Source organism: Perca fluviatilis, chromosome 21 (assembly GCF_010015445.1).
Source record: "Perca fluviatilis chromosome 21, GENO_Pfluv_1.0, whole genome shotgun sequence".
In the NCBI taxonomy this organism is placed as follows: Eukaryota; Metazoa; Chordata; class Actinopteri; order Perciformes; family Percidae; genus Perca; species Perca fluviatilis.
The window spans coordinates 18559885-18584129 of NC_053132.1; the positions used below are offsets into that span (position 1 = coordinate 18559885).

The following is a 24245-nucleotide window of genomic DNA, read 5'->3' on the forward strand; positions in this document are numbered from 1 at the left end:
TAGTGAGACGTCAAGAGACAAGCCAATGAACGTTTAGCTACGTCTTTTACAACAAAAATGGCGTTCTTTGTGTTGTGAACTGTGAAGCAAAGGAGCTCCAAACAAATATATTTTATGTTTTGAAAAACTGAAAAAGTCAGGTAAGCATGTAATTTAGTGATAACATAGTGCGACTGGGTTGTGTCTTATTTGCCGTGGAATACGTGTGTTTTTGCACCCAGCAAGACAACTTTATCTTAATTTATGATTTAATAAATTACATCAGCAGCTAACGGCTAACGTCAACCAGCCAAATGAATGAAAAACGTAGCTAGTAAACTAGCTAAAGTAAGCTAGTGCGTATCGCATATAGGTGTTTACTGCGAAATAGCTTTAACATGAATGGCTGTCTCTTCGAAATGTTGAATCATTTTACGAGTGCGTGGTCGTTTTTTTACCAGGATGAAGGTGGTCAATCTGAAGCAAGCCATTCTACAGGCATGGAAGGAACGATGGAGTGACTACCAGTGGGCCATTAACATCAAGAAAAACTTTCCAAAGGGAGCAACATGGGACTACCTTAACCTTGCAGGTCAATGAAGTTCCCAAGACATCATGCTAATAATTACTCTTTACACCAGTTATCTTTTTGTCAATTCTAATTGTGGCTTTAAATGCTGTTTGTGTATTTCAGAGGCCCTGATGGAGCAGGCGATGATTGGTCCCTCTCCTAACCCTCTTATTTTGTCTTACCTAAAATATGCTATAAGTTCCCAGGTGAGACAAAAAGCAGTGTTATTGAAAAATATGGTAACTGGGCAGTGAGTAAAACCGTAATGAATGTCACTTTCTCTCTCCTTAGATGGTGTCTTATTCCAGTGTGCTTACAGCCCTCAGCAAGGTCATTTATACTTTTATATTTTTTACACAAAATTATGGTATCATGCAGTTTACTGTAATATATGAGAGGTTTTCATGAATATGTCTCTTTTCTGATAGTTTGATGACTTTTCTCGGGAGCTGTGTGTCACATCACTGTTGGAGATAATGGACATGTTTTGCCATCGTCTCAGGTATGTGAAATTATCCATGACAGTGTTGTCCTTCTCCATCAGTAACTTTATATTACATTTTCCATCCTTAGTGTTACCTGTGTAACACGTCTTAACACATAACTGCATCAATGTTAATGCTAGATTCTTATGCCTTGTATGAATTTAGAATTTCTTATGAAATCATAATAGATTTAGTAAGCAGATATGTACATTTATGTCTCAGAATATCATCTGCAGTGAATTGGGGTAGTATTGGTGTTCACTAATTGCATAGTAACTATTAACAAACGTGTTTAATGGGATATGTAGATAACGTTTAATGAAGCTGAGAATTTGTCAAAATAAAAAGGTTATTGCTTATTTAAATCTTGCTTAGACTATTGCCAACTTCACTCAGATAACCTGTAACTCATCCAGAATGCTGCTACTAAGGCGATAAAATCATTGTATAATACCAAGATCAGCCTTGTCTCACAAGTTAACATTTAGTTATCAAATCTTACTTGTTTCCTTTTAATAACAGCATCAGCTACAGCTGCATACCACTAACTCTTAAGTAAATGAGCAGCCCATATTCCTTGGACATGCAATAGTTTGATGTATTTATAATGTTTTATTCTTTACTGCTTGCCTGCACATTTGCTTAGTTAAAAACTGTTAGTTTAGTTTTGGAAATTACATAAGTTTCTTCTAATTTAAACGATCTCTGCCTCACTGCCTCTTATCTCTAACTCTGAAGCTGTCACGGGAAAGCAGAGGAATGCATTGGGCTGTGTCGGGCTCTGCTGGGAGTGGTAGTGTGGCTGCTGCAGGGCTGTGCCTGGTACTGTGAGAAGCTGAGAGAACTGGGTCCATCAGCCAGCACAGAGGCCAGTCTGAGAGCCTGCCAGGAGAGGCTTTACAATCTGATGAATAGCACCAAGAACAGAGCCCTGGTCCACATCGCTCGGCTGGAGGAACAAGGTGTTAAGATTGTGTGTGTGTAGTTGTGTTTACATAGGATTGTGCAAAATGCTTTTGGGCACAAATATATATTAATATTTCAATATGATTATGGTTCTCCCCTGTCAAAGCTACATGAAAACAATTTGCAAACTTGAAGGTACATTTGATGGAGTTTCCCTGGGTGATAGATCTCTCTGAGTTTAAGAGACAGTTTTAGTTACCAGTGATTGTCTGGGAAACATTAAGATTAAACATTACCATTTATATTAGATGTCTGCAAATCTTATTATGCATAATTGTTGTGCCAGACATCTTACTGTGTTTCTGCTGCTACTCCTCCAAAGGTTCCTGGAGCAGCGTGGAGCAATCAGTGTTGAGAGTGACGGATGGCCTCGGCTGTGTCCCTAACCAGACATTGAGAACTAAATTGGAGGAGAGCTTGTCACTAGTAAAAGGGTGAAGATTCCCACCTTATTCCTGCATATTGAATACACAGATCAATTTAACTTTGGCATGACGCTGCTTAGCCTAGACGTGGCAATATATTACTGTAAAGAACATCACAATCAATCTTTGTCATGCTAACTCTTCACTCTTTCCTCAGTATTCCCCTGATGCTGTCTGAGCAGAGTGACCCTAGGTTCCATGCCTCCTTCCCATCAGTGCACGCCTTCGTCATGCTGGAAGGGACTATGAATCTGACAGGCGAGACCCAGCCACTGGTGGAGCAGCTGATGATGATCAAGAGAATGCAGGTGATTATTTAGTGGCGTAGAAATGTTAAATCTGCATTAAACTGCCAGGGAAAGTAAAGTGCTTGTCTTTTGGTAGCTGGAGAGGTGCCAGTTCACCTCCTGGACACTGCTGGGGTGCCTTTGAGCAAGGCACTCAAGCCCCCAAAGGCACGGGGCGCTTGTTTATTGGCAGCCCTCTCGCTCTGACATCATTCCAATAATGCATGTGTATAGTAGGGGTGGGAATCACCAGAGGTCTCACGATACGATATCATCACGATACTTATGTCACGATACGATATTATTGCGATTTTAAAAATATTGCAATATTCTGCGATATATTGCAATGTACTACCTTATTTCCAACTTCAAATGTTTCCCAATTTCAAATGATGTCCTCAAAGGACAATTTTATCAATTTATCTGTTTTATCTAAAAATATATATTTCTCTGTCTGTTGATCTCACTTCCATTTTATTGCTGCAAAATGGGATTGTCAAGCAGACAGGCTGACTAACACATATATCATAAAAGATCGATACTTGACATCTGTGTATCGATATAGTATTGCCACGAAAAATATCGCGATACTATGCTGTATCGATTTTTTCCCCCACCCCTAGTGTATAGGTCCTGTTTGTGCATGTGTGTGTATTTCGGGTCTGTGTGTAATGTGTTAAATTCCTCTTGGGAATCAATAAAGCCTTCTTAAATATCTTGACATTAATATAGCATGATGGCAGTAAATTGTATACTGTAAGGTACTTTTTTTTTTTTTTTTTTATCAGTGGCCAATGTTGTATGTCATGCCGAGAATTAAAAAAAGGAATATAAGAAGTTAAAGATCAAACTAAATCTGAAGAGTCCAACATTCTCTGGAAGGCCATTTGTCTTTCATTATTGGACCATTTCTCATTTTGCCTCTGTCCTTGTAGTTATCAGTTTCTTCATGCAAGAATTAATGCACAAGCATATAAGATTGCTCTATTGTATGTATGTATTTTATTATTTTTGGCAGCAGTCTTTTCAAATTGTCTGTCCTCCACAGCGAATCCCTGCTCCTCTTTTTGTCCTGGAGATCTGGAAGGCCTGCTTCACCGGCCTTATTGAGTCACCAGAGGGCACAGAGGAGCTCAAATGGACTGCCTTCACATTCCTCAAGGTAAGATCTATTTCAAAGATGAGGACTGTTCCCTCTATCTACTTGTGATCTGCCTCTGTCTGCCTTTCTTTTTTTGCTTAGTCTGGAGTGTTTATTGTCCTTTTCACTTTAAAGGGGTGATAGAATGATTATATAGGGTATTTTACACTGTTCCTTAAGGTCTCCTAATGGGGTATGTAACATTGGTTGGGCTGAAAACTGCCCGAATGCCATTTTATTAGGCCCTTAACTACCCTGTGAATATGGCTCTATTTGGAACAAGAGCTTTTCTTCCAAATATGGTATGCTCATGAATATTCAGAATGAGCTACGTGCTGATTGGTTTGAACAAACTACATAGAAACACATGGGAGACTCGACAGCAGGTCTCACTGCAAAGTTATACATTGTTTGTCGGGCTATTACGTTATTAAAATTCACTTCTGAGACTTTTTTAGGCGAGAAATCAACTATATAAAGCTCAAATATGGGACGTTTTACGAAAAATTGATGGCTTATTGCAAATTTGGTAAGACTGTGTGTCGGAGTTCAGCTGCCGGTGCTGCCTGTGTTGCTGCCTCACTGCCTCACCTGCCTTCCTCCACAGACCCCGGCCTGCAGCTCCCCTCTTCCTGCTAGCTAGCTAAATGGCCCGTGTGTGAGAGTGATAGCGCGGTCAGCGAGCTTGTTACACCAGCAATCTCTTACAACAGTTCCAGTTAATCTAGGCTGGCTGTCAGCTGTCGGCATAACTAGAGTAGCTATATTTACAGTTTGAATTTTTTCACGCCACTTATACAACATATCTCTAAAGGTCTTAAAGCTAACAACGGTGTCCGATTTCAAGTTAATGAATTTTTGTGAAGATTAGGGGTTTCGTTATCTATGACTGTCCCTTCATGCTAGCTATGTGTAGCTACAAATAATGGATAGTTAGCTTCATTTTTGGCATAAAGTATATTTACAGTTTGAATTTCGTCACGCCACTTATACAACATCTGCCCTAAATGTCTTATAAAGCTAACAACGGTGTCCGATTTCAAGTTAATGAATTTTTGTGAACAGTGGGGGTTTCGTTAGCTATCACTGTCCCTTCAATCCTAGCTATGTGTAGCTAGCTAGCTACAAATCACGGATAGTTAGCTTCATTTTCCGCAAAATTTGTGTATATTTACAGTTTGAATTTTGTCACACCACTTATACATCTCCCTAAATGTCTTTATAAAGCTAACAACGGTGTCCGATTTCAAGTTAATGAATTTTTGTGAACAGTGGGGATTTCGTTAGCTATGACTGTCCCTTCAATCCTAGCTATGTGTAGCTAGCTAGCTACAAATCACGGATAGTTAGCTTCATTTTCCGCAAAATTTGTGTATATTTACAGTTTGAATTTCGTCACGCCACTTATACAACATCTCCCTAAAGGTCTTATAAAGCTAACAACGGTGTCCGATTTCAAGTTAATGAATATTTGTGAATTTCAGAGGAATTCTAAGAGGAGCTAGCTCTCATTGATAGAGCTACATCCAGCCGCAGGCTCTATCAATGAGACTCAGGGACAAGCGGCGTTTATTTCCCCAATCGTTTGTTTAAATAACTCAACACATTATAATTACACACATTAAAAGATTAACTGGAACCTGTGGTAACAGATTGCTGGCGTAACAAGCTCGCTGACCGTGCTTTCACTCACACACAGCGGGCATTTAGCTAGCAGGAAGAGGGGAGCTGCAGGTCCTGGAGCTCTGTCAGAGCACCGGCGTTTAGTAGTCCATTATCCAAAAACCAGTGACTTTGCGCGGGTATGGAGTGCTGTGGGCTGCCAGTCGTGACGGAGCTCCAAGTACCTCATAGCAGGCCAGGGTGTGTGAAGGAAGGCAGGTCTGGCGGCGAGGCAACAACACAGGCAGCACCGGCGCTGAATTCCGACACACAGTCGGACAAAATTTGCAATAGTTGATTTCTCGCATAAAAAAGTTTCAGAAGTGAATTTTGTAATGGAATAGCAGAGATCTGCGCCACCTAGATTCGGAAGACTACCTGATCTCAGGTCAGTTGTGTAGCCTATTTAAATGTTGGGGCGTGACCGTTCTCTTAATACACCCATGGGCTGACAAAGGTTCCGGTTTTTGGGAGGTTGACGTCAACTTCCAGCTTTGTTGGGATTCGCCCGTTTTCAGCGGCAGTTTCAAAATATGAGATTTTCATAGTAAAGGGGTGTCAATGGGACTTTGAGCTTCTATGTATGTCCTATTTACCCCCCCGAACTGTTGTTATTCAACTATGACAAGGTAAAATCGGTTTTGCATTCTATCACCCCTTTAAATTGATATCGAAAGTGTGGCCAATTTGAGCGAAATTTGAACTTCATTAGTTTGTTTATTTCCATATTTGTATTTTCAGTATTATTTCCACCTTATAGTCTTAAGTGGACTGCCTAGATTGACTTTAGGTTTTTGTTGCATGCAGTAATCAATTTAGTGAAGGGTGAAATAAAGTCAACGGATCTACATCTGGCACCAGTGACAGAATGACAGAAACATTGTTACTGTGCGCATGCAACTTGACCACACTTAAAGAAATTAATTTCCTGTTTCTTTATACTAGATTCCACAAGTTCTGCTCCGCCTAAAGAAGTATCCTCAGGGTGACAAAGGACAGGTACAACAATTGACTCACTGATGTCTTTCCAACAAATGAACACTTGACACAATCATGAGCTTTTAGTATTGCCAAGCAGTCACAGGCTTAAAAAAAAGCAATAACTGTGTGGTGTGAAATGTAATGTGATGAAACCTTCACTATCACTTTTAATAACACGGCAAATTGTATTTTCCAGGACTTCATGGAGGATGTGAATATTGCATTTCAGTACTTACTTAAACTCACACCCTTGCTGGACAAAGCTGATCAGAGATGCAAGTAAGTGCTCCAAAATATTGCCACGAACATCTTCACTGCCTGTAATGTCATAGTAAAGGCTCTGACACACCAACCTGACGACCGACCTTTGGCAGAAAAGGCAGTCGTAGTGACTGCCTCCCCGAGTTGGTCAAAAAAAGTGCCTCGGAACACACCGAAGCGAAGCCGACTTGAGCATACATTCTGCGCGTGGACGAGACGTAATACGTCTCCATAACAGCAGGTGGCGCTAATCTGTATTGTCGCCCAAAAAATTTAAACCGGCAACTGATTGGACGAACGCGTCACGTGGGTCTGGCTTCTCCGAAATTTCAAAGCCAGTCCATCGTGGCGGCTTGTTCGGAATACGATCTCATATTTTACGAAAATAGTTCACCAAAACGTGTTTCTGAAAACATTTTAAGCGAGAAATAGGCCATGCAGTTGCTGAATCTGTCTTCATTTCAGATCGACAAATCCGATTTTGAGAGACTCTAGTCACGCTCATCCCGCTCGTCATTTCCGGGTTAGCACTCCACCAATCAGACTGCCCGCCTTCCGATTCAACATGTCAAATCAGCCCAAATGAAGGCCAACGGCTCCTCCGACTGACGACGGCACGGAACACACCGAACAGACTCGAGTCACTGACCTTGCCAGACTGTCCAACGGCCGATAATCGGGTTGGTGTGTCAGGGCCTTAAGACGTTCTAGATAAGAAAAGCCAGTTAAATGCCTGGTAAGCCGACAACATGACACATTTTTCTTGTGCTTCTTTACATAGTTGTGACTGCCTCAGCATGCTCCTGCAGGAGTGTAACAAGCTTGGTCTGCTGTCAGATTCAAATACAGCCTGCCTCACTTCAAAACGGTACGGGTTCCCATGTCACAATGAACACACGCGACGGCTCTTTTCTTCATTGTCTGAACTCTTTTAGTTAACGTGATCGTGGAGGAAGTATTGTTCACCATATTCACACAATACACCGTATCCCCCAACCCTTCCACCCCGCCTCTGTCTCTCGTCTACCCCTACCTTCCCGTCCCTCTCCCCTTGCACGTTTGATTCAGGACCGAGGACAGGGAGTTCGCCCCAAGGTTAAAGACAGCAGAAAATGCTAACATCCAGCCTAACCCTGGTCTCATCCTGCGAGCTGAGCCCACTGTCACCAATATTCTTAAGGTAGAGCACCATTACCCGTTCTAAACTGTACAGGGCATTCTCAGTTTATTCTATGAACTGTATAATATCAAGGACATGTATGAAAGTGTCTGATCTCAGTGTAAACGACAAGAAGATAATCAAAGTTACATGCCTAGAAAAAAACTAAATGTCATGTGTCAATAAATACAAGTGGAAGAACTATAATGAACACACCTTTAGTAAAAAAGAACAAATTTCTCCTTGCGGCAATAATAAAGTATACATTATTATTATAAATTATTATTATTATTATCACTCTTCCTTTCTCGTTCATTAGACAGTAGATGCAGATCACTCCAAGTCGCCTGAGGGCCTTTTGGGGGTCCTGGGACACATGTTGTCTGGAAAGAGCCTAGATCTGCTCTTGGCAGCGGCAGCAGCCACTGGGAAACTCAAATCCTTTGCCCGGAAGTTCATTAAGTGAGTAAATGCAAAATAGATTTGCAAGGGAAGACAAATAGTCCCCGAAATCATGACTCCTATATTGACTTACGTACCAGTGAAATGGTGAAAACTCCAGTTGGCCTAAGAAGTGGATTTTTAACAAGATGTTTCATAGCTTGTAATGTGTTTCCTCTTTGTTCTAGGCTTAATGAGTTTCCCAAGCACATCAGCGGCGAAGGATGTGAGTTCAAATGCAAGAGTGACATGTTCCAATGTGGGGATTGCTCTCCTCATTGACATATTTTGTATTAAATGAGATCCTAACGTTGAGGATTTTCCCTGCTCTCCTTCAGCCAAGTCTGCGTCAGTACGGGCCCTGCTCTTCGACATCTCCTTCCTAATGCTCTGCCATGTGGTGCAGACATATGGTTCTGAGGTTAGTTTGTGTCAATTCAAGCTTGTCAGAAAAGAGTATATTGATGTTAATGGGTACAGTAGTATTCAATGTGAATTTCAGAGCAAATCAGCCTGCTCTTTCAGTGTAAGGCCACACAATGTGCAGACAGGGCTTTGTAGAAGTGACCTAAGGTATTCTGCAGCATCTCTGCTCGCTGAACAGAATATTGATTAGATCTATTTCATGTGTCCATTTTAATTGATTAAACCTAAAGCGATTCATAGAGCACACGGCTGCCCTGTGTCTCTCCTTTCCAGGTGATCCTGTCAGACCCCAGCCCTTCAGGGGAGACACCCTTCTTTGAAACATGGCTGCAGACATGTATGCCTGAAGAGGGCAAGACTCTAAACCCAGACCACCCCTGCTTCAGACCAGAGCCTGGCAAAGTGGAGAGCCTGGTCACCCTGCTGAACAACTCCTCAGAGATGAAACTAGTGTAAGTTGCAGACTAATCTTAATTTAAAGAACAGTTTTTTTGTGCATGCTTAATCCTTTTTACTCTCAATCACTTATCCTACTTTACCCCAATGATGACAATTTCTTTGGAATACCTGTTTGATAGGTTTTTTTTTTAAAGAGTGTTTACCTCCCTTACAAACCATTGGTATCCATTCATTTCAGCTCTGTAGCAATTTGCACATTCTTCAAACGGTACACTTTTTTTAAAGATTATTTTTTGGGCTTTTCCGCCTTTTAATTTTTAACAGGACAGCTAGGTGAGACAGGGGAGAGAGAGGGGGAAGACTTGCAGGACCTCTGCGTTGTGGCATGAAGCTCTCAGTATATGTGCACCTGCTCTATCACTGAACCAAGCCGTCCACCAAACAGTACACTTTAAGCACCGTTATTTAGCATTTGTATTTATAGAATATAAACATTTAATTAATGGTTTAGAACTCAATATAATGTACAGTGGTTGCCAGCAGACATTAGTGTATATACTGTAAATGTATTTGTCGAATATAATTCCTCCCTAAAACTTCATTACCATGCAATAATAGTGATTGTGATAGGAATAAAAGGGCACATGACTTTTACAGTAGTGACTCCATTTCATTTGGGTTTTTTATTTTTAGACTTCTGCTTTTGATACTTTTTGATCTTTGTTTTGAACATTTGGTGGGCACTGCTTCACACTGGTGTCTTATAAACTAGGACTTTAAAAGTTTCCACATCAGATTCTAGACGAAGCATCGAGTGCGGTAACGACCTGCGGAGTACGTTAGCGTTTCATTTTATTATTTTCATTTTCATTTCAGTTATGTAATGAATTCTCTAAATATGGAACTTTGTCTGACGGTTATCTGTTGTTGTGACAGTCAGGTGAAATGGCATGAAATCTGCCTCAGCACGCCGGCAGCCATCTTGGAAGTTTTGAATGCGTGGGAGAACGGTGTTCTCTCTGTGGAGGCAGTACAGGTCTGTTCAACTTTAATGCTCCTTCCTGTGACTGGAAAATATTTTGGGAGATTTCCTGAAAGCTCACATGATGCTTAGGCAGTACGAGTAACATCCCTAGCCACTGCATAGCTACGAACTTTTGCAGTTTGACTCATTTCTCAAGTAAGCATGAAATATTCTCTGGAAATTGGCAAATAACCATGTGTAAGAACTTGCAACAGCAGTGACGCTCTGAAGGCTGATATTTGAAGCGGACTTCTCATTTTTTTCGCCAATCCATTCAAGTTTTCGTATCACTAAATGTGGAAGGATGCCGTTTTAGTCAGAATCCGCTCTCTCTTTTAACCACATCCTTTCTTCCTTTTTTTTTTTTCTTTGTCATTTCTCTCTGAGTGTAGAAGATCACTGACAACATCAAGGGGAAGGTGTGCAGTATGGCAATCTGTGCGGTGGCCTGGCTGGTGGCCCACGTCAGGATGCTGGGGAGGGATGAGAGGGAGAAGCCGCAGACTATGATTCGGCAGCTCGTGACCCCCTTTTATGGGGAGAACACTCTGCAGTTTTACAATGAACGGTACAAACAACTGAAACACACACTTATACTTACTTATACTACTTTAGCCCATGATCAGATGCGTTCTCCTTCACAGACCATTAATACGTGAATTAACAATGATGTCCTCTCTCACCAGGGTGATTATTATGAGCTCCATCATGGAGCACATGTGTGCCGACGTCTTCCAACAAACGGCTGCGACCCTGCGCCCCCCAGTGGAGGGCCAGGAGCCGATCCCCTACCGCAACCTGCTGCCGGCCAAAGACCCCATCCATGTGGCCCTCAGCAAGCAGTTCCAGACGGTGCTGCGCAAAGGCTGGGTGGACAGCCGGGCCCTGCATCTGTTTGAGAGCCTTCTCAACATGGGCGGGGTCTTCTGGTTCACAAACAATTTGGTCAAGGTAGGGGACCAAGAAAAGGGTGCAGATAGCTTGAGGATCAACAACAGCCACACTAGCTGTGTTTAAAGGCTGCAACTAACCAGTCATTATCATTTTGTCTGCTGTTTATTTTCTTGATTAATCGCGGGGGGGAAAAAATGGCCATCACTATTTAATACAGCCTCAGGTGATCTTCTGTAATTGTCTTGCTTTGTCTGACCAACAGTTTAAAACCCAGATGTATTCAGTTTGCTATGATATAAGACAAGGAAATACTACCTAACTGATTAACCAATTATCAAAATCAAGTCGTTGAATAATTTTCTATTTATCAATTAATTGACTATCTAAAATTAATTAAGATCAAACCAAGGATCCACAAAAAAAAAAACGTTGCTCAATCACACCGCTAGTGGTCCTAAACTCCACACAGTACCTTTTTAAGATGATGAAAACATAATCTTATGGTATCAAAGGCGCACACAAAGAGACCTTAACTAGAGCGTGACCGTCAAATTACTCATGTGTCTAATCGGAGCACTGCGTCTTATTTCAGGAGCTGCTGAAGGAGACTCGACAGGAGTGGGCCGACCGGGTGGTGGAGTTACTCTACAGCATCTTCTGCCTGGACACTCAGCAGATCACCCTCACCCTGCTGGGTACCATACTGCCCGACCTGCTCACAGACTCAGCCCACTGGCACAGCCTGGCGGACCCCCCTGGAAAGGCATTGGCCAAGTGAGTGAAGCTTAATACTTGTGATGTGACGATGGCGTTGCTATTTTGGGATCTGGTGTTAACTTTACTCTCACGATGGCTCCTCAGGTTGTCTGTGTGGTGCGCACTCAGCTCTTACTCGTCTCACCACAAAGGCTCGTTCTCTGCTCGTCAGCGCAAAAGGCAACGAGAAGATATTGAGGTAACAGTCACTCAAGCAAAAAAAAAATTTTACTAATGGAAATACTATTTTCAGTGTGAGAAAATGACACAAAGTGTGTGAATACTCAGATTTAATTCCTTTTTAATTGCATATATAATTGCTCTCTAACCCAACGTATTCTAACATGTTCCTTATTGGCTGCAGGACTACAACAGCCTCTTTCCCTTGGATGACACTCAACCCTCTAAACTCATGCGTCTGCTCAGCTCCAATGAGGATGAGCCTGCTGCCCTTTCCAGTCCAGGTCAGTCTATTAATGTGAAGCCTGTGGCTGTGTCAGTCTGCCAAAGCATTAAGAGTTGTTGTAGCAACAAACGTAATAACTTAGATTAATATAGTGCATTTCATAAAACCCAAGGACGCTGTACACAGGTACAGGGGGACAAGGGAACAGAAAATAGTAGGCCAACACAACACTAACAAAACGTCTGCGCTAAATGAAAGGGGGACGTAATTAAATGACGGCTACTGATGTACAACCACTTTGCGCATTATAAAGTTATTTTATGAAGGAAATAGTCATATTACATACCTAAAGGCCAATTTGGGGTCGGTTTTGAATCATTTACAATCCCATAATTGTCTCCATCTGTTGAAAGCCCGACCCGATGTGTTTGATGGGGGGGGGGTTTTTTTTTTTTTTTTTTTTTTTTTTTCCTTTTTTTTTCTGTGATGGCCCTGCCCCAGTATCAGCCATAACTACAGTAGATAGCTTCTAAAATAAAATTTAAATACAATTAGGCCTATATAAAGAAAACTCCTGCTACCTTTTACCTGGCTGGATAGGCTAAAACAGGCTTTTCCGGTGTTCAGCCGGAATCTGTGACCCGTCAGAATGTGTGACTGTAGAGCCGGTCTACCTGCCGAAAGTCATTTTGTGACGTGGCGGGAAAAATCTGACCCGGGCAAAGGCATTAATAAAAACTATATAAAACTAGCGTTCTTTTCACTGTAAGTCTCGTTTGCTGTTACAGGTCATTCATGATCATCAGTTGGAACATTACACAGTTTCAGAAACGTGTAAAAGTTACATATAGTCCCTTTACCAACAGGAGGAAGATTGATTTTGAGAACCATAGAGGCATTGTGGTTCCAAACTACTCTCATCATTCTGCTATCAACCTGACTAATGTAATGAGCATTCAGTTTTGGGAATTTTACCCAAAGTCAAATGAGTTCCACCCATTCCATTGTAAAAAAACAAAAAACTAAAAAAAAAACATGTCTTTAGTCAAGACGGCCTTTTTGTTAACCACCAACAAAATACTTCACGGTTAACTTTAACTTCCCTGTTGACATTCTTTTGTTTTGTGTATGTGTATTTTAACTTTTTTTTTTTTTACTCAAATAACAAAAAATTAAATGAAAACGACACTTGTCAGTTCTTCCGCTGTTTTCTAACGTCACATGTTCTCTCATAGGAGACCGATCAATGAGCAGTTCCCTCTCTGCCTCCCAGCTCCACACTGTCAACATGAGGGACCCTCTCAACCGAGTCCTGGGTGAGTCTGTGCTACATGTCCACATACAGTCCTTTTTTGCCTGCCCCTTGCACAGAGAAATGAACCAACCGTCTGATATAATAACAGCTCATCACTATAGGGAAATGCCATGAACACAGACATGCGATTACTTCAACCATGACAATTCATACCACCTGTTCTCTACTCCTCAGCCAACCTTTTCCTCCTCATTTCCTCCATCCTGGGCTCTAAGATGGCGGGCCCTCACACCCAGTTTGTACAGAGTTTTATGGAGGAGTGTGTTGAGTGCCTGGAGCAGGGAAGTCGAGGAAGCATCCTGCAGTTCATGCCCTTTACAATGGTGAGTTATGAGCTGGGAGGAGAAACTGGGAGCGAGAAGGATAAAGATAAGGAGGGAGATGAGTGGCTGTTACGTCAGACATTGGGAAAGGGTTTGGAATTTCTTCATAAACTTTGTTTGTTCTGCTTGGTTGCAAAGACATTTTTGAGGATTGAGTGCTTTGGTAAAGAGAAAATCTCAGCGTGCGAGAGAATCCAAGGGTCGGTCACGCTCAGAATTTGATCCATGTGTGAATTTGCACCAAGTTAAGAAAACCTGGTGAGAGGGAGAGCCTGGTGTTTTGAGTGGTTAAAAGTCACTTTGGTGGAGCTGTTGTGTATGAGCCTAATGGTTTTGTGGGAGCCTGTAACCATGAGACTATTCACAGATCAAGAGTTAAAACCTGCCTTGAGCAACATGATGCATGTTTCTTAAAAAAAAAAGAATGCTTATTTGTCTTTTTTTGTGCATCTAGGTTTCTGAGCTGGTGAAGCTGCCTGCTCTGGCCAAACCTAGAGTTGTCCTGGCCATCACTGACCTGACTCTGCCACTGGGGAGAAGAGTAGCTGCCAAGGCCATCTCTGCCTTGTAAACCCCCTCCCAGTGGGTGAAGTACAAAAAAAGAAAGGATAAAAAAAAAAGTTAATATTTTATTTTCTGTTACGAGTAGCTCTGAACCTGGGTGAATCATCCATTTAAAGGGATTCTTTGTTGGAAAATACAATGTTTATAACCATGTCTCTGTAAACATTGTTTTGCTATTGTTTTTTTATGATAGTTTTCCCACTAAAATGTGTAAATAAGTTTTTAAATAAAAAGAAAACATAATGACAATCCTCTGGTTCTACTCACCAGTGTTTACTTAACTCAAAGTGAGTTTCCATTATCATATTTTTAAGATCATATTATGGTTACATGATGTAACCATAATATGATGTGATGTAACTTACATCACATTTGGAAGTTACAGCCGCTGTGATTGCAAACCCTGGTGATGATGATCACATGCCAGCGAGGCCATCACATGACACTACATGAGGTGGTGGTTGTGCCACCCACTTAAGTGACATAAGCTCGTGGTCATCATCCACTTCTTGCAACACTTCCTCAAGGAAATCTGTCTGGCAGCGTAGTGGAAATAATGACACAGAAGCTTCTACTTCACTTTTAGTTGCACTTCTTTATTACAGTATTAGCTCAACTGAAAATTAAGATGAATTTCAGTGAGAGCATGCTTCAGCATGACCCACTGCTAGTGCTTGATGTGTCATTATGCATGGTCATTGACAAAAAGGAACTATTCCCTTTTCCGGAAAATGCAAACAGTGTTTTCAGAATCATACAAAAATAATTAGTTTCATTTTAACATTTAACAGGATGTATAAATAGTTCTTAACGTGCCCCCAACCCCCTAAAATGAGTGTTAACAGTTGATAAAGTTTATAGATGTCTCTGACAGCAAGGAGATATTGAAAAGTATGGCTTTGCTATACATTATTGTTTTACTATAAAATTATAGCTCTAGCTTTTGAACTATTTTATATTTACTATTGATATATGTACAGTATATATTATATATATTTAATTTTCATTTATTGTTATAAATAAATACACTAAATAAATATTACATAAATAAATAAAAAAATAGAAATTGATAAAAAAAAATTATAAATATTAATGTAACATAAATACATAAATACTATGGTAAAAAAAAATGGCAGAATAAGGCATGTTTTGGACATGAACCAAAGTCAGTGGTCAGCTCTCTGTGTCCTCATTGCTGTGGTCCAGACTCCTGAGGAAGCGGGCCGTGTCCTGCCCGAAGGACTGGAGCTGCACCAGGGTCAGGTGTGCTGCCACCTGAACCTCGTATTCCCCTGGCAGACGCAAGGCTACGGGGGTTGGTGAGGGCTGCACTACTGCCTCTGCTTGGATCATTTTAAGCATCTGCAAGACACACAAAACAACATCATGACAGTGCCTAAAAGGAAAGGATCGTTTACCAAGAATCACAGTGATTTAGAAGTAGTATTCTACCTTATTGATCTGAATGACGAGGTCTCTGATGTCTGCCTGTAGCACAGTCACCTTGTCTTTGTTTTCTAGCCGAGGAGAGACGGAGCTCAGTAAGGCCCTGTGCAGCTGAAGACCCTCGGACATTCGTGTCAAACTGGTCTCCTAATTGAAAAGAATAACCGCAAACTGGTCACATTATCTGTTCTGTAACACTCATTTCATTTCACAGAATAATTCCCCTGGTAGATGCTTACCAAAGTGAGATTTTCTGACACAACTGTGACTACAGGAGCAGAGGGGATGCCAATGGTGGATGCCATCATCACAAGCTTTGCGTTTTCGGAGGAATTAAGTTGTAGAGTCTGTGGTGGAGAGATAACATGGATGTTATGGATAGATTGTAGCTCGGTACGCAACAGGACGCACACATTGCCTTGATATGTGTTGGAAGGCCTATGTACTTCATGAAAAATAAAAACAGTGGTTCTCAGATCCTTTACTTTAGTAAAAGAAGTAATACCACAACAATGTAAAGATACCCCATTACAAGTAAAAGTTGTGCATTAAAACTACTTTTACTACGAGTATCAAAAGTTGAGTTAATTTTTTTCTCTTATTTACTTTTGGGTAGTTTAATCTGGATGATGCATCATATAATTATATAATAACAATATAGACATAAGATCATTATGGCCTTTGTCTGATCTGTAAAGTAACTAGTATATATGTTAAATGGATATAATGTAGTACAAGTTTCTAGGTTGCATAAAATAGAAATACTCAAGTACCTCAAAATTACACCCAAGTACTTAGTGCAAAAGAGTAAAAACTAAATGTGGGCATCACTGTGAAGGTTTTAGCAGGATTCAGGCAATAGATCCTGACAATTTAGAGATTGATGCTGGTCCCTTTTAGCAGCAGTTCGATAATAACTCATCACATACTGGCACAAATGTATACTAGTTACAACTTCTGAGAAATATAAAGCACAGTGCTGCATAGACATTAACTTATTCAACAGCCTGTCAGACTAGTAACATGTGCCCAGTTCTACCATGCCGTGGGCTCATAGACAGACCTGCACTGATTGATTATCACCAACACACAGCAGCCTATAGAGCTCTGCCTAAAACATATTCAAATCAAAGCGAAACTGTGCGAAAAACCAGCACGTATCTACTGTATCCCACCTCTGTGTGAATGCAGGATTTGTGTGTGTCGGGAATGGAGAGCAGGATCTTTTGTAACAAGGTGCGGCTCCTCTGCACGATCTCTTGAAACTGCGCACCCTCAACAAGTATGTTCCCCTCCGGCAGAGGTGCGCTGCGGGCAAACGTGGCCATGTAGCAGGGAATGAAGAAAACTGCAGGGAAAGAAAAATCAATACGTCACCGTCGAGAAATCAAAACAATCTCCTTTATACATCCAGCACAACGTGTGTGTGTGTGTGTGTGTGGCAGAGGAGGATAAAGGGCAGAACAAAGCCTGGCTCTCTCTCCTCAGCAGCTCCTCTGCCTGCAACACTGGGCATGCCCTGACCCCCCCACCCCCCCAGGCTAAAATAGCTGCATGAGTTGAGAATAGTACACTGTAATGTGAAATCTAAGCCAAAAGTGCCTACAACAGTTAAACATAGGGACTGTTTGAGCAGATGTAACATTAAAATAAAGAAACTATTTACTCATTAAAACAGGTCCAGATGCTTTAAAATGAACTGTGTAATAATACCAGTAAACAGATAATCCAAACACACTAGTGTCTTACTTCCTTCAGAGTCTCTGCTGTGTTTGGAGAGGGTCCGCAGAGGAAGAGAAAGCAACATTTTACAGGCATTGCCTCACCACTACTCACCAATCAGAATGTTCATGGCCTGTGTTGAGGAACGTCTTTACGTATTGACCCTAAGTGAACACTATCCATGATTGATAGTACAAATAGTCTTATATAGAGCCGGCCCATAGTGGGGTTTCCCGTCATTTGGTCATTTCAAGGAATCTCACTATGGGAGGTTTTTATCAAAGCCTTGTCTTTTTTTTCTATGTAAAAGGCCAATTTACTTGGATTCAAATGATGGTAATTGATAATTGATAAAATCCCATTTGTTGACCTTTCAATTCAATTCAATTTTATTTATAGTATCAAATCATAACAAGAGTTATCTCAGCACACTTTACAGATAGAGTAAAGGTCTAGACCACACTCTATAATTTACAAAGACCCAACAACTCCAGTAATTCCCCCAGGAGCAAGCATTTAGTGCGACAGTGGCGAGGAAAAACCTTTAGGGAGAAACCTCGGGTGGTGAGGAAAACTTCCTTTTAGGGAGAAACCTCAGACAGACCCAGGCTCAAGGTAGGCGGTGTCTGACGGTGCCGGTTGGGGGTGTGATGAACAATGGCAATAATAGTCACAATAAATATAATGGAACTATGACCAGAAATAATAGTTGTAGTAGTTCCTGGCAGGGCGTTACAGGGCGTAGCAGGGCACAGCAGAGCACTGCAGGGCATAGCAGGACATAGCAGGGCACTGCAGGGTGTTACAGGACGTAGCAGGGCACTGCAGAGCGTAGCGTTTGTTTTTTATGACTGGTTGACTGCAAAATTGAATATTTGATCTGTTTCTGTTCTGTTTAATTAATTTATGAATCAAAAAGTATCGTAAACTTTATTTTTTATAGCAATTTACAAACACAATCCACCACAAATGTATGGTCAGTATGGTCAGGTTGATGTTAAAACAATTTCCCCCTGGGATTATTAAAGTATTTCTGATTCTGATTCTGATTCTGAAATGTAACCTTTATTTAGCAGAGGAAGACCCACTGAGTTACATATCATACATACAATCATTGTATAATCACAAAGAAATACAAATAAAACAACTTAACATAAAAACTGATATGTTATTTATTTTATCTAAAAATAGTAAGTCAAAGATGAACTATTAAAATGAATTTCAAAAATATGTTAAACAGGTTAAAACAAAGATATACCAGAAGGATAATATAACAAAATAAATAAATAAAAGGGTAAAAGTAGTTTTTTAGTTCTATTATGCAATTACATTTTCAGCGTAAACCTCCAAAATAACACAATTTAAGAGTTTCATTTTGGGAACTGGCATTCCTTCATTACTGATTTTTTTTTTTTTTTGTCTATTGATGTCACAGCTTGTAGTTTGAGTCCAAAAAAAATATCTCAGGGTCATTCATAAAGAGAGAGGAAACTGGCATTTCCTCTGACAGCAGTTAAGAGGGAAATGGAAACTGAAAGTGTTTAAATACTAAAATCATAGTTGTTTCTGAAATCTAGGTTTTTTTGGGGAGGAATCTTTTCTTTCCATTATGATGTCTGTGGTCAATGTGCGTGTTTTGGGCAATCGTGATTCTTTGGCAAATGACTTGTAGCGTTTGACTCGCTATAAATAGACTGGGAAATTTAACAACCTAGATGTACGCTCTACACACCGCTGTATTTCCCTGGTTGTCATGACACAACAGCCAACCTCAAACAAAACTTCAAAAAAAGAGCATTATGACATTCTGATTTTCAAGATTTGACAGATACAACTGTGCCATCTGGTGGAATTATGTTTATTGTTGAGCTTTCAGTTTATTAGTTCCACATTATGAGAAACACTCTTATTTGCTTTCTTGCTGAGAGGTAGATGAAAAGAATCGATTCCGGTGTCATGTCTGTATCTTAGCATTAAGACTGAAAGTGACAGAGGGAAACAGATAGCCTGGCACTTTCCAAAGGTTAAAAAGTCACTAATTAGCATGTTTTACTTTGCTTGTTTAATCCATACAAAAACAGACAGGTTTCCAGGCAAAAGGTTCGAGGTGATGCTCGAATTACAAACATTTAGACAGTGCCATCCTAGCTGTTTCCACCTGTTTCCAGTCTTAATGCTAAGCTAAGCTAACCTGCTGCAGCTAAGGATTTACCGCACATGCATGAGAGTGGTATCGATCTTCTTATCTCTCTGCAAGAAAGTGAATAAGTGTATTTTACAAATTGTCGAACCGCCTATTATTTAACCACCTCAAGTTATCCATTAAATCCTCATTTCCAAATTGTAAAATCCCGACATCATACTATTGTGGTGAGAGATATGTAATTACCTCGTGGGTCAATTCTGTGCCTCTATTGTAACAGATTGGTTTGCTTATTGCTCTGACACGAGGCCCCTTGATCAGTCAGTGTAGCTATGTTACATCTGGCCATGCTTGAACGGCTGTAGTATAAGTGAAGCTGTCAAATCTGATCCCTGAAATCCACACTGGTCTGATCTCCAATCAATCCTGCACATGAAAGGAGGGCATTATTCACTCCTGAGGCCTCGCTCTATGGCCCCGTCAATGACCCAGTTGGAAACACTATTTGGTTGTAGCGGTGGAACAATGGGCTAGCTCGCCTTTAGCTTGCTGGACAGGGAAAAGCTGCATAACCAAGTATGTCCGACCTGTCAATGACCCAGTTGGAAACACTGTTTGGTTGTAGCGGTGGAACAATGGGCTAGCTCGCCTTTAACTTGCTGGACAGGGAAAAGCTGCATAAACGAGTATGTCCGACCTTTGTAACCATTGAAGCCATGCACTCTGATGCTTCATTTAATCCATAACACAGTGTCACCTTTTTATGTCAACATTACAACAAGTTTATTTCCATTAGATTTAGTATGCCGTGTTTGTACTAATAGGAATTTAAACTAAGGTTATGAAGCGATGAACAATGCTCGGCTCTTTAACAGGCATTTAGAAGATGGACCCACAGGTCAATCTAAAGGGACTGAAGAGGTTAGAGGTGTTAGGCAAGGAGATTATCCACAATAAAAAAAAGAAAGGGGTTTTGCATTCAGCCCTCACTTCCTAAATCACTCATTTTTGTGATATACAGATTCTTTTTTTTCGTGTTAGATTACCCAGGAAGCCATTAAAGGACATGGGTTTAGAGAGCCCAAAGATGTCTGTAAAATTACTCAGTGTTGAAAAAAAGGGTTTAGGGTTAATCCTGGGCCCTGGGACTTTTCACAAAAGATGTTGATATTAAATGTTTTCTGCATAAAAAAAATGCTTTTTGTTCATCTGCAGTGGTCTCTTAGCAGATAAGTAAATGTCTTCTAACATTTTTACAGTACTAAAAGCATTTGGCCTGAAGGAACTGGCACTAATTCAAGTTAACATTAGTACTAGTGTTCATGCAGAACATCAATCCTGTGAGCAGAAACATTTGCACTCTGGTGCTGAAATACCATATGTCTTTCCCACTCGACAACACTGACTGCTAAAGGCCATTTTACAGTTGCTGCAGCCGAGCTGGCGTGTGCCAATGTGACGTTAAAACGACACAGATCTCGCTGGCGCACCAGGATTTAAAGTGCGCGAGCAGAGGGCGCTCACCACTCTATTTTTTCCAGCAACGCGCGACAAAGCGGAAACAGGAAGGCCGAGTGCAAGGAGGAGTTCGAGTGCAAGCTTTCCGAGCAAGTGGGCCTCTAAAGGCATCTCTACGATCCTTCCATGAAGGAGCACAGAGATGCCCAGAGGTGCCAGAATTCATGGCGAGAAATCACGCACCACTCTATTTTTTTCAGCGGCGCACGACAAAGCGGAAACAGGAAGCATGCACGAGTTTGAGTGCAAGGGGTTTTTCCCCACTCAAGTGTTAATGTTGTTTTTCCCATTAGTGCAAAATCAGGAAAGTTTGAAATAACATCAGAGCATCAGCTCCAAAGACAACTCTACATGGTACGACTGATACCACTGATCTACTCGGACGTCCAGGTTAGATCTCTTTTGAAACCAGCTTTTTGTGACCGATTGTGTCCTCTGATTTCACATGGAGTAACAGTAATGCTGAGCTGTTCAGTCTCTCGTAAAATGATGCAACCGAGAAATTGCAAAATGGTTTTTACCTCAACTGTAGACCCGATTGGAAGGATATGTGTTGACCAAAGTCTCTGTTCTTCCACAGAGGAAAGAGGAAAGAAGACAGAAATGGACGTTGCTCAGGAAATGATTTCACAACAAACACGATGATGACGTGATTTGTAATTCCACAACAATTCTCACACAGATACAAGACACCTTCATCAGCTGAATTTGACATATTAGTGACATGTCTCAGGTGTAATCTTACGATAGCGATATAAACAGGTTAAAACCTTTAATGAGAAATCAGTCGAGCATTCTTTATGTTTGCTTTTACAGATTTCACAAAAGATAATCAATGCCTAAGGGTATATCCACACCGAGAATCTGGACCTACATTAAATTCAATGTCATACTAGCTAGTAGGTCACATGTCTGAATCTAGAATAAGATTTATTGTCCACATAGCAATTTTTAGCATACAAATCCACATACTGTGCAATAGCCATCTTGTATATAATGTTCATTAAACCAGTCAATACTCACATTTCAGCCATTTCACCTTGCGTGCTTTAGTTAAGCATAGTATTACAGTAATCACTCATCAATATGTCTATGTTGCAATTGTAACATCCATTTACTGTCTAATAGCTGTATGAGTAACCACTTGTACATTACTGTATGGCATTTCAACATTACATTTTGAGATGTTGTGGTATGATACGTACTTTAATACCCATAAATGGGGATTAATAATGAAATCCTGCACTTCTACTCTTTCTTTACCCACTGAAAATGCTGTTATGTGGATTAGTATGCTCAATTTGTAGACAGGCCAAATGTCAATTCTAGTATAATACCTTTAATATTTCAGTTGATATACTGTACGTGGTACATATTCTTAAACACATTTGAGTTTGAGGAACTAACTTACAGCACACCTGGGGCAGGTAGTATTTCAGTTGGTTTCTGGGACTGGGTTGGGGGCCTAAATAGGGTCCCACATCTTATTTTGTCCCTGGACCCCACTACTGGCTTAATCCGGCCCCGTTGGAACAGATGCCCTTATTATGAAGCACTGCTGTTTGCTGCTACGACTGTGTGTTTTTGGTTCTCGATGCTTTGACTAATAAATGTTAATCATAATGTGAAAACAGACATAAAGGCATTTATTTACCTCGTACACCTATTCCACAACAGGGGGCGCTGAGTTGCACAAAATGAAGTTAGGACCATTAGACAGCGTTTTCTCCTTCAGCTCTAATATGTGCGTTTCCTCCTCGAATCCACCCCCCAGGAGGACACCAAAAAAAGGACACCATCGCAGATTATTGACAGTGATGTTTTGTCACTTCACTGACCTCATTGGGAAATCCATGAAATCACGGAGTCCCCAGGAACAGCATTTTCACCTGCAACCCAACACCAAACAGGGCCGCGCTCTGTGGGATTGGATGCGTCACCTTATCCCCCACTTTGTGTCCCATTACCCAGCAGTTGTAATGCTCACACCAGTGTAACGTGTCTAAGGTAACAGGCAGGGCAAGCTGAGCTGGCCTGAAATTTAAATTAACCTCAGTGACATTTATGTGTGCTGGAGAACAGGAGTGTTACATTACAGGTACCCTCAGTCCCGCCATGCACACACACCTGTCGTACATACAGGTGAACAAAAGAATGTGCACACTCACGTATACAGCTGAACGAAATACAGAGTCGGACATGTCTGTTACTAGTTTTATGTTAAGCTCCTCTTGTGAGCTTCCCTTAACAGTGGCTGGTTTCAAAGCAAAGCCACCGTGAGAGTCTGTTATAAGAGGGAAGTGCGAAGGAGGGAGCTGTGTGTCTGTGTGTGTGGCAGGAAATGTCAGAGAGAGAGGCTTACCATCTATTTTTCAGTACTGTTGAACCTCCTGCTCGTCACGGGAGGCAGTACCTGGGCTTCCTTAAGATTAACTCTGTCAAGATCAATATCATTGTTTTCTGTAAAACAAACTCAGCCTGTTAATAGAAACTATGAAGCATGGACGCTGTTAAAGACGTAGGGATGACACATACAAAAAAGTAACACAAAAAGAACATGTATAGCAAACACAAAAGAAAAACAGAGGAAATAAATCAATAAGTGGTTTACTGAAAGATAAAGGTTTCCTTTCTTACACTTTTATTTTCTGGTAAAAAATTGTTCAACATTTTGAGAGTTTTTGATGCCACTCTAATGTCTGTACGCTAAATAAGAAGCTACAGCTAGCAGCTGGTTAGCTTAGCTTAGCTTAGTGTAAAGACTGGAAACAGCTAGGTAGGTATCAAAATCTGCCTTTCAGCGTCTTAAGCTCACTTATTAACATGTCTTTATGCTAAGCTAAGCTTACCAACCGGCAGGCTGTAGCTACATGTTTATTTACCGAACATACCTGAGAGTTGTGATCATTTTATCTTAACTCTCTGCAAGACAGCTAATATTTTCCAAGATG

General features: G+C 40.9%; 2 protein-coding genes across 6 annotated transcripts; one reads left to right on the forward strand and one right to left on the reverse strand.

Annotated features, from left to right (window-relative positions):
• Positions 1-4: 4 nt before the first annotated feature.
• On the forward strand, positions 5-14521 carry med24 (mediator complex subunit 24). 2 transcript variants are annotated; one of them, XM_039788602.1, is made up of 26 exons: positions 5-140; positions 441-571; positions 674-756; positions 842-880; positions 979-1052; positions 1774-1997; positions 2324-2435; positions 2584-2734; positions 3762-3875; positions 6462-6515; positions 6694-6776; positions 7540-7626; positions 7827-7938; positions 8237-8379; positions 8547-8584; positions 8697-8779; positions 9058-9236; positions 10120-10219; positions 10600-10775; positions 10894-11158; positions 11694-11875; positions 11963-12056; positions 12222-12321; positions 13499-13579; positions 13753-13901; positions 14356-14521. In XM_039788602.1, the coding sequence occupies exons 2-26, from the start codon at positions 442-444 to the stop codon at positions 14470-14472; spliced, it is 2970 nt and encodes a 989-aa protein (XP_039644536.1). In that variant the 5' UTR covers positions 5-140; position 441; the 3' UTR covers positions 14473-14521. The 2 variants fall into 2 exon arrangements, with proteins under 2 accessions (XP_039644536.1, XP_039644537.1); XM_039788603.1 differs by having other exon boundaries at positions 7839-7938.
• A 1052-nt stretch (positions 14522-15573) lies between these two features.
• On the reverse strand, positions 15574-21892 carry csf3a (colony stimulating factor 3 (granulocyte) a). 4 transcript variants are annotated; one of them, XM_039787315.1, is made up of 5 exons: positions 21816-21892; positions 17087-17259; positions 16151-16258; positions 15918-16058; positions 15574-15827 (listed from the first exon to the last, which is right to left on the reverse strand). In XM_039787315.1, exons 2-5 carry the CDS (start codon positions 17237-17239, stop codon positions 15639-15641), a joined length of 591 nt encoding a protein of 196 aa, XP_039643249.1. In that variant the 5' UTR covers positions 17240-17259; positions 21816-21892; the 3' UTR covers positions 15574-15638. The 4 variants fall into 4 exon arrangements, with proteins under 4 accessions (XP_039643249.1, XP_039643247.1, XP_039643246.1 ...); XM_039787313.1 differs by lacking the exon at positions 21816-21892 and adding an exon at positions 17748-17802; XM_039787312.1 differs by lacking the exon at positions 21816-21892 and adding an exon at positions 17661-17737.
• Positions 21893-24245: the final 2353 nt, after the last annotated feature.

Bases quoted from the DNA above. Each gene is read 5' to 3' on its own strand.
- csf3a (XM_039787312.1), bottom strand. From the start codon at position 17,718: ATGTTGCTTTCTCTTCCTCTGCGGACCCTCTCCAAACACAGCAGAGAC. The intron at 16,259-17,086 runs GTGGGATACAGT...TCTCCACCACAG, and splicing joins AATCCTGCATTCACACAGAG to ACTCTACAACTTAATTCCTC. The intron at 15,828-15,917 runs GTAGAATACTAC...TGTGTCTTGCAG, and splicing joins TCGTCATTCAGATCAATAAG to ATGCTTAAAATGATCCAAGC.
- med24 (XM_039788602.1), top strand. From the start codon at position 442: ATGAAGGTGGTCAATCTGAAGCAAGCCATTCTACAGGCATGGAAGGAA. The intron at 1,053-1,773 runs GTATGTGAAATT...CTAACTCTGAAG, and splicing joins ATGTTTTGCCATCGTCTCAG to CTGTCACGGGAAAGCAGAGG. The intron at 7,939-8,236 runs GTAGAGCACCAT...CTCGTTCATTAG, and splicing joins CTGTCACCAATATTCTTAAG to ACAGTAGATGCAGATCACTC.